This window comes from Coregonus lavaretus (genome assembly GCF_964263955.1).
Source record: "Coregonus lavaretus genome assembly, chromosome: 38".
Classification (NCBI taxonomy): Eukaryota; Metazoa; Chordata; class Actinopteri; order Salmoniformes; family Salmonidae; genus Coregonus; species Coregonus lavaretus.
Genome location: NC_140025.1, coordinates 29154008 through 29169648, shown reverse-complemented (window position 1 = coordinate 29169648; position 15641 = coordinate 29154008). Strand labels below are relative to the sequence as shown.

The window sequence follows — 15641 nt, the reverse complement described above, 5'->3', positions numbered from 1 at the left end:
CCTCATGAGAGCCAGTTTCATCATTACGCTTGATGATTTTTGCGACTGCACTTGGAGAAACGTTCAATGTTCTTGAAATGTTCCGTATTGACGGACCTTCATGTCTTAATGTAATGATGGACTGTCGTTTCTCATTGCTTTTTTGAGCTGTTCTTGCCATAATATGGACTTGGTCTTTTACCAAATATACCTATCTTCTGTATACCAACCCTACCTTGTCACAACACAACTGATTGACTCAAACTTATTAAGAAGGAAATAAATTCCACAAATTAACTTTTAACAAGGCACACCTGTTTATTGAAATGTATTCCAGGTGGCTACCTCATGAAGCTGGTTGAGAGAATGCCAAGAGTGTGGAAAGCTATCATCAAGGCAAAGGGTGGCTATTTGAAGAATCTCAAATATAAAATATATTTGGATTTGTTTAACATCTTTTTTGGTTACTACATGATTCCATATGTGTTATGTCATAGTTTTGATGTCTTCACAATTATTCTACAATGTAGTAAATAGTAAAAATAAATGAGTAGGTGTGTTCAAACTTTTGACTGGTACTGTATACAAAACATATTATTTTTATTTTTATCATGCCCATCTCACAAGGCCCCTAATTCAGCCGGTGATTACCAACTCACAACAACTTGTCAGTCAGGTTTTTCTTGTTGCTCTGTTCCTGGTGCATGTTGTTGTTAGAGAGTTATACATCTATGACTGTTGCGTATCTGATGGCACTGGTACCAGGAAACCACCTGGCAAATAGGATCATGCTGGCTATACTCCAGAGAAGGGAATGGTGGCCAAATGGTAAGAAAAAACTTTGAATTTGGGGATCTAGAGACTTCCTTCTGGCTTCTGCCACTTTTGGACCTCCCCTACGGATTTAGTATAAGTTACAGTCACACACAGTCACAGTCACAAATTCCAAGGTGAAAGAGGAAAAATATAAAGTTGAGGAGTATTCTTCACAAACCCTCTGCAAAATGGCAACGGCACAGCTACAATGGCCAATGGTAAGGCTATTAGGTGTTTTTCTATACAATATTATAGTTTTTTTCATGCAACAGTACTTCCACAATATAATATCATAGATGTTAAAGCTGTAGTGGTTGGTAACATAGTATTGTTTAGATATATATTTTTTAAAGAGATACTGTATGTATTGGTCATCAATTTTGAAAATGTGAAAGCTGTTTTTTCTTTTATCATTCACAATTGTTTATCATGGTGTCAACTCTGTTCATATGCATGACTGACTGCAACAGAAACTGAAAGCAGGCATAGTGCAGTTCATGAAATAAACAAATCTGCGGCATATTCCGGGATTTTTTACATTGCAAAAGAGATGATCTAGTGTGTCAGAAAAGGATGAAGAGGATTAACAACCTTGACGTTCTTGATGATATTGGCTGTATTTATGCCATATCTCTCTCATCTCTCACATTCTCACATTCTCTCTCTCTCCCTCCATTCCTCCCTCTCTCTATCTCTTTTCCTTTCTCTCTGTCCCAGGCCTTCCAATTTAGACTCCAGCATTGCCCCAGAGGAGACCTTCCGATCCCTATTCTGTACGATCCAACATTCTTGAACGCAACTCACACCTCTCTGGTGGTTGTCAAAGACCCTGAACCGACACGTGCCTCCCGTTTCACTGTCACCGTGCTCAACGGCTCAGACGGCAAAAGAGTCCAATTGGTCCTCAAGAGCACAGACACCATCGGCAAACTTCAGAGGAAGTTCCTACAGAAGCGGCCTGACCTGACGGGAAGCTTGAACCTCGCCTACAACGGCAAGCCCGTCCAGGGGCACCAGAGCTTGGGAGAGCTGGGGGTGAAGAATGGGGCTACCTTCATCACCTTTCAGAGGTGCCGTGGAGGGTAGACGTGGAGCAGTAGATGTGTAGGAGGGCTGTTTCCGTTCATCTATTCCTTGTTATGCAATATGAACAATATGTGTCAATGAATTTGTGATCTATAAAGAATATTTGCATTAGCCATATCACGTGTTCTTTTTGCACAACATTGTAGAATATTTATTGATTAGAATACCAATCAAAGTGACGCTGTAGCCTACTGAGGGAGAATGCACAATGAAAAATGACAATGCATCTGTGTCCTTTCTTTATTTTAAAGTAATTATCCAGTGTTTCCAGACTTCTATGAAATATGACCTATAAATACTTACAATAAGAGTGAAATAGTTTTTCTTCCAAGAAATAGTAATTAAGTATGTTAAAATGCAGCTTTTCTGTGTTCGAATGGTGTGGGCATACACCAACAACAGAATGGTGTTGGCGTATGCCGGTCATTAAAAATATTCATGCGAGTAGACCGCTGATTGACCAGCTCATCCTCGTAAGGGAGATCACATCATTTCTATGAGGAAATAGCAAGTGTTTTTTAAACGGCCTGTTTGAGATACAAGTTTGAGGTGGGGTTTTAAAAGTTATTTTTTTATCTCCAATTTATGCTTTGGCCACAAATACAAGTATAGGACAAATCAACAACATTATTTGGATATGCATTAATATGCATAACTTCTAAAAGTGAGATTTTCACTGGGCAGTTACTTTAACTCCACCCAGCACAGCCAGAAGGGAACTGGTCAACCCTCATAGCCTGGTTACGCTCTAGGTTTCTTCCTAGGTTCCTGTCTTTCTAGGGAGGTCTTCTAGCCACCATGCTTCTACATCAGCATTGCTGGGTTTCTGTATAAGCACTTTGTGACATCTGCTGATTTAAAAAGGGCTTTATAAATACATTTGATTGATTGACTGATTTAACTGTCTTGTTTTGCTCTTGCCTGGTACTAGCTAATGAATTGAAATATAAGCCGGACACCAATCAATGTGAGTTAGTTCACCATGTTAAATGTGCCGTTTGTGATGCTTTATTGATAATTTTGATATGCCGTTGTTGTTTAACAGTAGGCTACTACTGTATCTGCAATAGCTTAGCATTGATTTCTTACCTTATTGTTAAAAAAAAATGTGTGCAATAGAACTATGTTTTCAATGACAACCAATAAGGCTAGCCAATCAGGAGGACGATGAACAAAATAAATAATGTTTAAACATATTTTCATTTTTATTTTCTGCATTTATGGACATTGTATTCAGCCTTAAATAAACACCTACATTTTTTCAAGTATATGCCATCTGTGTCTGGTGATGTTTTCATGACAATACATTGACGAATATCTAGTTCTGAAATACATTAACAACACTTGTTGCCACGTCGACCTGAGCTAGCATAGGTGTTGCAGAAATCTAATGATCTGTTGATGCTCACTCGTTTGGTCGTCACCTGTTCTAGTGGCATTAGAAGATGTCGTAGAAATATTTGACTCAAAAGTAGTCAACTCAAAAATATCTCTCAAGAGACTGGAGCTTGTGAATCCAAAAATTAGACTTTATTATTTGCATAACAAAGCCGAGCTTGCTCTATGGAGCAACTACTTGCCCTGAACCGGAGCTCTCCTTTTATACAGACACAAATGCATAGTCATACTGATACAACATACATAGTTACTCCTCTCTATGTGAATGAATAACATCTTTCAGTATCACATGTTGGCTACTCACAGGGGCTACTTGCGCTTCTCTAAATGGGGCCTCTGTATCTTATTAGTGGCGTGACTCAAAAGATTATGTACATACGTACATTAAAGAACAATCACACTCTGTTTTGACTATATTCACTATCCAGACATATATCTGAAGTACAAAGTATCAATCATGTTCATTCTGTTTTACCTTTATCATTTCATAACACATTATAAAACATATCAATTAATACTTAAACATGGTTTAAACATGTCATCCGTAACCCATTCTCAACCACATACATTTAAGCATTTATCATTTACCATCCTCCCTGGCCCTTGAGATTATGTGCATGTGGCTATGTGTCAGGTCATAAGCACAAACAAATGATAACACTAGTTCCATTGTTACTCCAATCTCCACACAGCCACCACGAGGAGTTGTATCTCCATCACATGTCATTGACATACCCAGACCACCTGCAGGGAGGTTATGAAAAGCACAGAAATGTCTCTGCTCTGTCTCAACCCTTCAACTGGTTCTCAATCCATAAGCATTTAAGGTATATAGGTGTTTCATTCTACTGTAAAGGACAGTCTTCATGGAAATCACCTGACAAAGAGGATGGTGCTGGCTATACTCCAGGAAATGGCTTGGCAAAAAGTACCAAAAAGAAAGTGTGGTGTGCCTTAATTGACATGTAGGGGATTCCCTTTGGCTTAGATTTTCCCCTGCAGATTACAGGTATCAAATAAATCCTTAACTTCAAAGGAACAGAACAAGAAACATATATGTTTGAGAAGAGTAGTTTTCACATACTGACCACCAGTAATAATGTCAAATGCTCCAATGGCCAAAGGTATAGGTGCTGAGGTTTAACATTTGAGATGGTATTGTCTGCAGTTTGCTCCATGCAGCACAGGAGAAGCCTACTTCTGCAATGCTTTTCATAGATTTTGAAACTGTAGTGGTTGCTATGTTTATGTGGATTTTCAAGCTGTTACCACTGTTTGACAAATGACGCAGCACAGAGACATTTAAGCCTACTTAGTATTGAGTCGAGGCTAGGACTAGTGTTACCCCAGACACTTGTCGATAACAGTTTTGATCGAATAGGAATAAACTTAACAATTACATTAGTGTTACCAATCATTTTAATGACTTTTAAAACACTAACGTATAAACATAGTTCAACCTAAACTTGTGTTTTTAAAGAAATGAGGGCTGGAAATGCAGTGGTTTCCACTTTAGTTTTATTATTGTTACTAGAAGTCATGTGACCTCTTCATCTCTTTCACTTTCTCAGGCAAAACACACGCACGCACACACAGTCAAAGTCCTCTCACGTATTTGTTTCACAATATCATACTGATGCATTAAACTGTTGCATATCACTCCCAATAATCCTTGTCAACATTTCTGCATTGCTTTGGAGGTTTGCATTGAATATGATTTCTTAACTCACAACAACTTGGCAGTAGTGTTTCTCTTGTTACTCTGTTCCTGGTTCAGGTTGTTGCCAGACCGTTATCAATTGATGGTTGTTGCCTATCTGATGGGACTGGTTCCAGGATTCCGGAGAGTCTTCGTGGAAACCACCTATTAAATAGGATCATGCTGGCTACACTGTAGATAGGGGAATGGTGGCCAGACAGGCAAAAAACATTGAAGATTGGGACCCAGAGTCTTCGCCCTGACTTCAGCAACATTTGGACATCCCCCAGAGATTCACAGTGCAAGTAACAGCCACACACACTCAAAAGTTTAGGAGTCTTCTTCACAAACCCTCTGCAAAATGGCAACGGCACAGCTGCAATCGCTAACGGTAATGTTTTATTATATTTTCTATACACTATTATCTGTTGTTTTCTCCATGCACCAGTACTTCCACAATGTAATGTCACAGATTTGGAAGCTGTCATGGTTGGTAACTTGGTATTGTTAAAATTGTTGATATGTATTTGCCATCAATTATACATTTTGTGTGCCTAAAATACATTTGCAAAATTCAAACGTGTGGAGGGAGTATCTTTTATCATTCACAATTATTTAGCATGGTATCCACTCTACTGATAAATGACTGCCTTCAACAGAAAATTGAACTAAAGTGCATTGCAAGAAAGAAACAAATCTTCGGCACATTCCATTTTTTATCTCTTGCATTTTTTTAAACATAGCAAAAGGTATGTTTATTAATGCAGTGACAAAAAGGGACGACGAGGATTAACTGACTTGATAAAGCCTATTTTTTCAGCATCTCACTCTCCAATCGCACACTCTCTCATTCTCTCGCTCTCCCTCCCTTCCTCATCCCCCTTCCTCTCTCTCTTTATTTCTCTCCATCCCAGGCTTTCCTTTTTAGACTCCATGTTAGACCCAGTGAAGATCCTCCGATCCCGGTTCCGTACGATCCAACATTCCTGAACACATCTCACACCTCTCTGCTGGTTGTCAAAGACCCTGAACCGACCCGAGCCTCCGATGTAACTGTCACCGTGCTTAACGGCTAAGACGGCAAAAGCGTCCCCTTGGTACTCAAGAGCACAGACACCATCGGCAAACTTCAGAGGAGTTTCCTACTGAAGCGACCTGACGGGAAGCCTGAACGTCGCCTACAACGGCAAGCCCAAGTCCTGGAGGGTAGATGTGGAGTTGACGTTGAGCAGTAGATGTGGAAGAGGGCTGTTTCCATTGATCTATCCCTTGGTATGAAATAATATACAAACAATATCTCAAATCAAATCAAATGGTATTTGTCACATGCGCCGTGAAATGCTTACAAGCCCTTAATCAACAATGCAGTTAAGAAAACTAAGAGTTAAGAAAATATTTACTAAATAAACTAAAGTTTAAAAAAAGTAACACAATAAAATAACACTGAGTCAATTTGAGGGGGTACAGGTTAGTCTGTTAATGAATTTGTGATTTACAAAGAACAATTGCACTAGCCATATCAGGTGTTCTTTTTGCATGACATAATATATTCTTTATTGATTAGAATACCAACCAAAGTGATACTGTAGCCAACTGAGGGAGGATTCACAATGAGGAATGCCAATGCACCTCTGTATGCATCTCTGTTTTTTCTTTATGTTAAATGTCTCTTGTTTTGTTCTTGCCTGTTATGGACTAGCTAACAGTGAGTTATTGAAAACGTGCACTTCACAGAGAAGGCATTCTTTAATGGAAATATGCAACTACATGCTAGAACGCGGCAATAAGATCTCGCTAGCTTGTGCTTGGCTCTGCCCACCTCCTTGCTTGTTCTGCACACTATGGGTTATTTGCTCCTGTTAAAAACAAGACAGATGAACTATGCTGTGTTAGTTATAAATATCTATGATACAGATTTCTTACTTTATTGTAACAAAAAATGTTTTGCACTAGAATTGTCTTTCAAGACTGTTGGAGAAGCATTCCAGGCATTCCTTGTCATCAAGGCAAAGGGTGGCTATTTGAAGAATCTCATATATAAAATATATTTTGATTTGTTCAACACTTTTTTGGTTACTACATGATTCCATATGTGTTATTTCATAGTTTTGATGTCTTCACTATTATTCTACAATGCGTTTTTTTTTTCTTTAACGAGTAGGTGTGTCCACATATTTGACTGATAGTGTATATAGAAATGTTATTTGTATTTTATCTGCATACATGTACATTGTATTCACCCTTAAATAAACACCTACATTTTTTCAAGTTTTGCCATATGTGTCTGGTAAATTTCCATGACAAAACATTGATGAATAACTAGTTCTGAAATACATTAACCACACTTGTTGCCACATCGACCTGAGCTAGCATAGGTGTTGCAGAAATCTAATGATCTGTTGATGCTCACTTGTTTGGTTGTCACCTGTTCAAGTAGTAGTAGAAGGTCAGTCTTCGTGGAAATCACCTGACAAAGAGGGTGGTGCTGGCTATACTCCAGGAAATGGCTTGGACAACAGTACCAAAAAGAAAGTGTGGTGTGCCTTAATGGACATGTAGGTAGGGGATTCCCTTTGGCTTAGATTTCCCCCTGCAGATTACAGGTATAAGGGGGTTCACCTTCAAATGAACAGAAAGAGAAACATATGTTTGAGAAGAGTAGTTTTCATATACCGACTAACCTTAACCACACTGCTAACCTTATGCCTAACCCTAACCTTAAATGAAGACCAAAAAGCAACTGTTTGCTTTCACGAATTTATACAATATCCAATTTTGACTTTGTGGTTGTGGTAACTAGTGATGACTTAATTGGTCCCAAATTAAAGGGTGCGACTGCATTAAGAACCCCCAGGTTGCCTCTGTTTATGACAGAAACAGCAATCCTTTCACATGTGTATGCCTAAAAAAAGTTGACCAAATCTTAGGCAATTAGTTTGCAAGTTTACCTTTAGAGATATTTATGTCTTTAAATGTAGCCTATTTGAGTTAATAGAATAGACAAAGAGAAAATACAAACCGAAAGTCCCATTTGAAACATCAGAGAAGACTGATTTCTAAAGACGGAACATTGATAGAATTCCAGTCAACTTACATTTCAGAATGTTTATTTTCTTTGTTTCAAGGAAATGAACGATACAACACCACTGCGCTGGTAAGCATGTTTCGCCTTCTCCAAAAGGCTTCTACAAACTTACTGCAGTTTTCCTCAAGGTGTCACCCTCTGAGTAAAAATCCTTCAATCATGTTTCTATCTCAATGTTTCAATGTTTGTTTAGGTGATCTGGTCATCGCTCTTTCCACCTCGACAGAAGCGTGATGGGCAATAATGTGAGACATTTATTTTTATAAGAAATCCCAAATTGTTTGCATAGTCAACTTACACACAGCTCTGACACACACACTTACCCCACCAGACATGCCACCAGGACTCTTTTCACAGTTCCCAAATCCAGAAGAAATTCAAGAAAGCGTACAGTATTAAATAGAGCCATTATTGAATGGAACTCCGTTCCATCTCATATTGCTCAAATAAAAAGCAAACCTGGTTTCAAAAAACAGATAAAGCAACACCTCACGGCACAACGCCTCTCCCCTATTTGACCTAGATAGTTTGTGTGTATGTATTGATATGTAGGCTATGTGTGCCTTTAAAAAAAAAAAGTATGTAGTTCTGTCCTTGAGCTGTTCTTGTCTATTAAGGTTCTGTATTATGTCATGTTTCATGTTCTGTGTGGACCCCAGGAAGAGTAGCTTCTGCTTTTGCAACAGCTAATGGGGATCCTAATAAAATACCCCAAAATACCAAATACATCAGGTAGTCTATTTATTTTTGTATTTTTATCAGATCAAATCATCAAATAATAAGGCTCAACCACGCCGTCTACCCGTCTCGGAGGTATACCTCCATTTTAGCCCAATGGCTGGCAGATGGCGATCTTACCGTGCAAAGGGAATGTATGCAGCCGGCTATACACTCCTATCCCCCTTGAATCGGTTTGTACATAAAACGATCTCCATTCACCATCCATTCAGGCTGCAAAGTCGTCAATGTCCTCCTTAACTCGATTTAATGGCTAGAAGGCGTATTAAAACAGGGAAAATATGCGTACTTTCTTCATGCTAGTCCTGGATGTTGCAGCAATTCGCCTTAACTACTTTCCAAGCAACCATCCAACAACACTGTAGGCCTATTAGAACTAATAAGAAGTATGAAGGTTACATGTCATTCACTACGAAAATATAGCATACTTGGAAAGGGCGCAATGGCTGCCGGAGCTGCAACTTTGACGATGATGGTGGGAGTGGTTTTGCCAAATGGATTCAAGAGAGTTTGAGCCTTAAATAACAGAAATATATTGGAGTAAGTTGATGAAGAATATCATTCTATAGGTTTTTGAGTGTCTATTTAAAATATTTATTTGTAATTAGACAAAGACAATCAGAGCAAGATAAAGCAGGGGGTTACAATATGATCAGAAAAAGGACTATCCATAAATTATTTTATTAGTCATCTTAGGGATCGTACTTGAAAACGTCACAGAGAAGCAATTTCCGGTTTTGCTCATCACTAAACAATCAATAGACATGAAATCATAACATTACACTGAAACTGTGTAGGACCTCACTAAATGCTTTATAATATCAACCCAAATGTTAAAAGTGGTGGTGTTTCCCTTAAAAATGATGTTATTTTCGGAACGTCAACCTCCCGCTCGTCACAACAAGGCATAGGTATGACAGGTATGTCTTTGTGGATCTGGGAAGAGCCACCTTAACATCTCGTACTGTAGGGCAACGTCACATTTGTCGTCAGGCACTTCCCTGATATGGCCTGTCCCCACACATGGAGACCAAACATGAATGGAACAAAAGAACAGGGGCCCAGCTTCAAACCAACCCCTTATCATCAGGCAACTTGACCTGAACATCTAGACCTGAAACGACCCTTACCATCACACAACTGAATCTATTAATTATTGTAGTAGATGGAGTTTCTGCTATATTGCTTACACTGATCTATTCTTTAGATTTCTTGTGAAAAAATAAGATTGTGGTGGTCGGATTAGAGTCCAGTTTGAAGCGGGTCAGGGTGGATGTGGGCTGATAAGCAGACTACGTGCATGTGGAAAGGAGGGAGAACTAGAAGGGGCTTCCTTTCAACATCAGCAAGCCTGGTGGAAAAGGGTAAACATTGCATTATACGTGAATGAATGATACAAATATACAAATACTCATTGACCTTAAGCATTGATTCATATTGACCTTGTCATTTATTGGCCAGAGAAAAGTTTAATTCACCAGCTACAGCTGAAATGTTATATTGTGTATTTTACAACACACTCCATTGTTAAGAATGCCACGGATTAAGTGATGTTTGCTTTTCCCACAGACATAACTAACTCTGGGTTGACGCCAATACCGAATGCTTTAATTCTATTGTTCCTCTTACATAAACAGTTAAGGTTGCTGTCACGATCGTTGAGAGACGGGTCGGACCAAGGTGCAGCGTGAAAAGCGTACATGTTTATTAACTCAATAAACACAAAACAAGAAACAACGTAACGTGAAGTCCTCAGGCTATACACATACAAGCCTAAACGGAACAAGATCCCACAACTAGGGTAGGCAACCAGGCTACCTAAGTATGATCCTCAATCAGAGACAACGAGCGACAGCTGTCTCTGATTGGGAATCACACCCGGCCAAACATAGAAACACAACCTAGATCTGCAACATAGAAATAGACTAACATAGATCTCAAATAGACATTCACACCCTGACTCAACAAACAAGAGTTCCATAGGTCAGGGCGTGACAGTTGCCTTCAGTGTTTCCCCACTGTCATGAATTACGTCTCTTTCAAGACCGTGATCGTAAAGATACACCTCTCTAAATGTTACCACACTGTCACACTCCATTTAATTATGCGCAAGGATTTTTGACATGCGCTCTTGAGTCTTACACGCTTGACGAGCCAGGAGGACTTTGAGAAATGTGTATACATCCGATGTGAGTATTGCTGAAATTTGGTGTAATCTGAAACTCAAGGGAGCATGCAGATGTAATCATGCAGTTAATTCTATTTATTTTGCAACAGTTGAAAAACCCAAATACGAAGATGAGTAACCTGAACAAGGAGAGTTTTAATCATTTCATCTTAGTTCAACAAAGGAATAATAGGACAATTAATTGTTTGTTGAATTAATCTCACAGTCAACGGGATGATAAATACTCTGAAATTGAAGTTTGTCAGACGTTTTCATTTCATTCTATTCCATTCCTAATTTACCCTTTCAGATCTAGGAGTAGGGTCTATTGGTCAGTTTTGAATGCAGCTAGGCCTTCATTTAGATTTTTGGGTTTAACTATCACTTTGAAATCACAGGCTTTAATCTATTGTGTTTCAGCCTCATAATCCAGTGTAACCGAAAGGCTTGAGTACATGTAAATCTACCCTCAATCAGATGTACAACTATAAACAAATTATCTTGATATTGGCAAGCAATTCTCCATATTTCATTCATTCATTCATTCATTCGTATGTTCATTCATTTATCAATTCGGTTATTACACTTTTTTTCAGATGGCCTCCCCATTGTCAAGACAACAGAAAACACAACACAAACAAGAATAGTCCCAGGTATGGATAAAATAATATTTGTTTAGGCCAAGTACCTGACGTCCATATCCTAAAAAAAGACTTGATTGCACCATCATGGGTTGTTTTCACAGCAGACTTCGGAGAACAAAGGGTTTGGTATGTGGTGTGTGTGTTGCAGTACTTGTTATTCTTTGACGGTTGACTTCTTCTCAAAGCCTTTTTTGTTACATGGTATGATGTAAGAGCAACAAATGTGTAGATGTCTGCGACTGTACTGTAATACAATCATGAGCTCCTCCTACTGTCTTACTGTGTGCATGACAACCATTAGATTGATATCAGGTCAGTCTCATGAGTCAAACATTTTATAATCTCCTACTGGCATTCTAACTTGTATCCAATAAAATAAATGTAAAACTAAAATGTCCAGATTCATTGATTCCCATGTTTAATTTCCACAATGTCCACAGTGTCAATGTACTGGTCACAAATACAGAATAGGCAGAAACTACATATTTATTTGTACGAACATATTGTTCATTGCGGTGTCTTTTTTTTTGCACCTAAAACTCTATTGTGCAGCATATACAGTGGGGAAAAAAAGTATTTAGTCAGCCACCAATTGTGCAAGTTCTCCCACTTAAAAAGATGAGAGAGGCCTGTAATTTTCATCATAGGTACACGTCAACTATGACAGACAAAATGAGGAAAAATAATCCAGAAAATCACATTGTAGGATTTTTAATGAATTTATTTGCAAATTATGGTGGAAAATAAGTATTTGGTCACCTACAAACAAGCAAGATTTCTGGCTCTCACAGACCTGTAACTTCTTCTTTAAGAGGCTCCTCTGTCCTCCACTCATTACCTGTATTAATGGCACCTGTTTGAACTTGTTATCAGTATAAAAGACACCTGTCCACAACCTCAAACAGTCACACTCCAAACTCCACTATGGCCAAGACCAAAGAGCTGTCAAAGGACACCAGAAACAAAATTGTAGACCTGCACCAGGCTGGGGAGACTGCATCTGCAATAGGTAAGCAGCTTGGTTTGAAGAAATCAACTGTAGGAGCAATTATTAGGAAATGGAAGACATACAAGACCACTGATAATCTCCCTCGATCTGGGGCTCCACGCAAGATCTCACCCCGTGGGGTCAAAATGATCACAAGAACGGTGAGCAAAAATCCCAGAACCACACGGGGGGACCTAGTGAATGACCTGCAGAGAGCTGGGACCAAAGTAACAAAGCCTACCATCAGTAACACACTACGCCGCCAGGGACTCAAATCCTGCAGTGCCAGACGTGTCCCCCTGCTTAAGCCAGTACATGTCCAGGCCCGTCTGATGTTTGCTAGAGTGCATTTGGATGATCCAGAAGAGGATTGGGAGAATGTCATATGGTCAGATGAAACCAAAATAGAACTTTTTGGTAAAAACTCAACTCGTCATGTTTGGAGGACAAAGAATGCTGAGTTGCATCCAAAGAACACCATACCTACTGTGAAGCATGGGGGTGGAAACATCATGCATTGGAGCTGTTTTTCTGCAAAGGGAAAAGGATGACTGATCCGTGTAAAGGAAAAAATGAATGTACCATGTATCGTGAGATTTTGAGTGAAAACCTTCTTCCATCAGCAAGGGCATTGAAGATGAAACGTGGCTGGGTCTTTCAGCATGACAATGATCCCAAACACACCGTCCGGGCAACGAAGGAGTGGCTTCGTAAGAAGCATTTCAAGGTCCTGGAGTGGCCTAGCCAGTCTCCAGATCTCAACCCCATAGAAAATCTTTGGAGGGAGTTGAAAGTCCGTGTTGCCCAGCGACAGCCCCAAAACATCACTGCTCTAGAGGAGATCTGCATGGAGGAATGGGCCAAAATACCATCAACAGTGTGTTGAAAACCTTGTGAAGACTTACAGAAAACGTTTGACCTGTGTCATTGCCAACAAAGGGTATATAACAAAGTATTGAGAAACTTTTGTTATTGACCAAATACTTATTTTCCACCATAATTTGCAAATATATTCATTAAAAATCCTACAATGTGATTTTCTGGACTTTTTTTCTCATTTTGTCTGTCATAGTTGACGTGTACCTATGATGAAAATTACAGGCCTCTCTCATCTTTTTAAGTGGGAGAACTTGCACAATTGGTGGCTGACTAAATACTTGTTTTCCCCACTGTATAGTATAAATCAAGTTATTGCCCATATACACTACCATTCAAAAGTTTGGATACACCTACTCATTCAAGGGTTTTTCTTTATTTCTTACAATTTTCTACATTGTAGAATAATAGTGAAGACATCAAAACTATGAAATAACACATATGGAATCATGTAGTAACCAAAAAAGTGTTAAACAAATGAAACTATATTTTGTATTTGAGATTCTTCAAATAGCCACCCTTTGGCTTGATGACTGCTTTGCACACTCTGACGGTTGTGTCATTCTCTAATGGAAATATGCAACTACATGCTAGAACGCGGCAATAAGATCTCACTAGCTTGACCTTGGCTCTGCCCACCGCCTTGCTTGTTCTGCACACTATGGTTCATTTGCTCCTGTTAAAAACAAGACAGATGAACTATGCTGGGTTAGTTATAAATATCTTTGATACAGATTTCTTACTTTATTGTAACAAAAAATGTTTTGCACTAGAATTGTCTTTCAAGACTGTTGGAAAAGCATTCCAGGTGAAGCTGGTTGAGAGAATGCCAAGAGTGTGCAAAGCTGTCATCAAGGCAAAGGCTGGCTTTTTGGAGAATCTCACATACAAAATATAGTTTGATTTGTTTAACACTTTTTTGGTTACTACATAATTCCATATGTGTTATTTCATAGTTTTTGATGTCTTCACTATTATTCTACAATGTAAAAAAAAATGTTAATAAAAAAAAACCTTGAAGGAGTGGATGTGTCCAAACTCTTGACTGGTACAATATACAGTGGGGAGAACAAGTATTTGATACACTGCTGATTTTGCAGGTTTTCCTAATTACAAAGCATGTAGAGGTCTGTAATGTTTATCATAGGTAAACTTCAACTGTGAGAGATGGAATCTAAAACAAAAATCCAGAAAATCACATTGTATGATTTTTAAGTAATTAATTTGCATTTTATTGCATGACATAAGTATTTGATACATCAGAAAAGCAGAACTTAATATTTGGTACAGAAACCTTTGTTTGCAATTACAGAGATCATACATTTCCTGTAGGTCTTGACCAGGTTTGCACACACTGCAGCAGGGATTTTGGCCCACTCCTCCATACAGACCTTCTCCAGATCCTTCAGGTTTCGGGGCTGTCGCTGGGCAATACAGACTTTCAGCTCCCTCCAAAGATTTTCTATTGGGTTCAGGTCTGGAGACTGGCTAGGCCACTCCAGGACCTTGAGATGCTTCTTACGGAGCCACTCCTTAGTTGCCCTGGCTGTGTGTTTCGGGTCATTGTCATGCTGGAAGAACCAGCCACGACCCATCTTCAATGCTCTTACTGAGGGAAGGAGGTTGTTGGCCAAGATCTCGCGATACATGGCCCCATCCATCCTCCCCTCAATACGGTGCAGTCGTCCTGTCCCCTTTGCAGAAAAGCATCCCCAAAGAATGATGTTTCCACCTCCATGCTTCACGGTTGGGATGGTGTTCTTGGGGTTGTACTCATCCTTCTTCTTCCTCCAAACACGGCGAGTGGAGTTTAGACCAAAAAGCTCTATTTTTGTCTCATCAGACCACATGACCTTCTCCCATTCCTCCTTTGGATCATCCAGATGATCATTGGCAAACTTCAGACGGGCCTGGACATGCGCTGGCTTGAGCAGGGGGACCTTGCGTGCGCTGCAGGATTTTAATCCATGACGGCGTAGTGTGTTACTAGTGGTTTTCTTTGAGACTGTGGTCCCAGCTCTCTTCAGGTCATTGACCAGGTCCTGCCGTGTAGTTCTGGGCTGATCCCTCACCTTCCTTATGATCATTGATGCCCCACGAGGTGAGATCTTGCATGGAGCCCCAGACCGAGGGTGATTGACCGTCATCTTGAACTTCTTCCATTT

At 39.4% G+C, this 15641-nt stretch overlaps 1 protein-coding gene across 1 annotated transcript; it reads left to right on the top strand.

Annotated features, from left to right (window-relative positions):
- The first annotated feature begins 923 nt into the window (after nucleotides 1-923).
- Nucleotides 924-3149, top strand: LOC311112580 (uncharacterized protein). The gene is made up of 2 exons (XM_084155715.1): nucleotides 924-1013; nucleotides 1513-3149. Exons 1-2 carry the CDS (start codon nucleotides 984-986, stop codon nucleotides 1879-1881), a joined length of 399 nt encoding a protein of 132 aa, XP_084011841.1. The 5' UTR covers nucleotides 924-983; the 3' UTR covers nucleotides 1882-3149.
- The last annotated feature ends 12492 nt before the right edge of the window (nucleotides 3150-15641 follow it).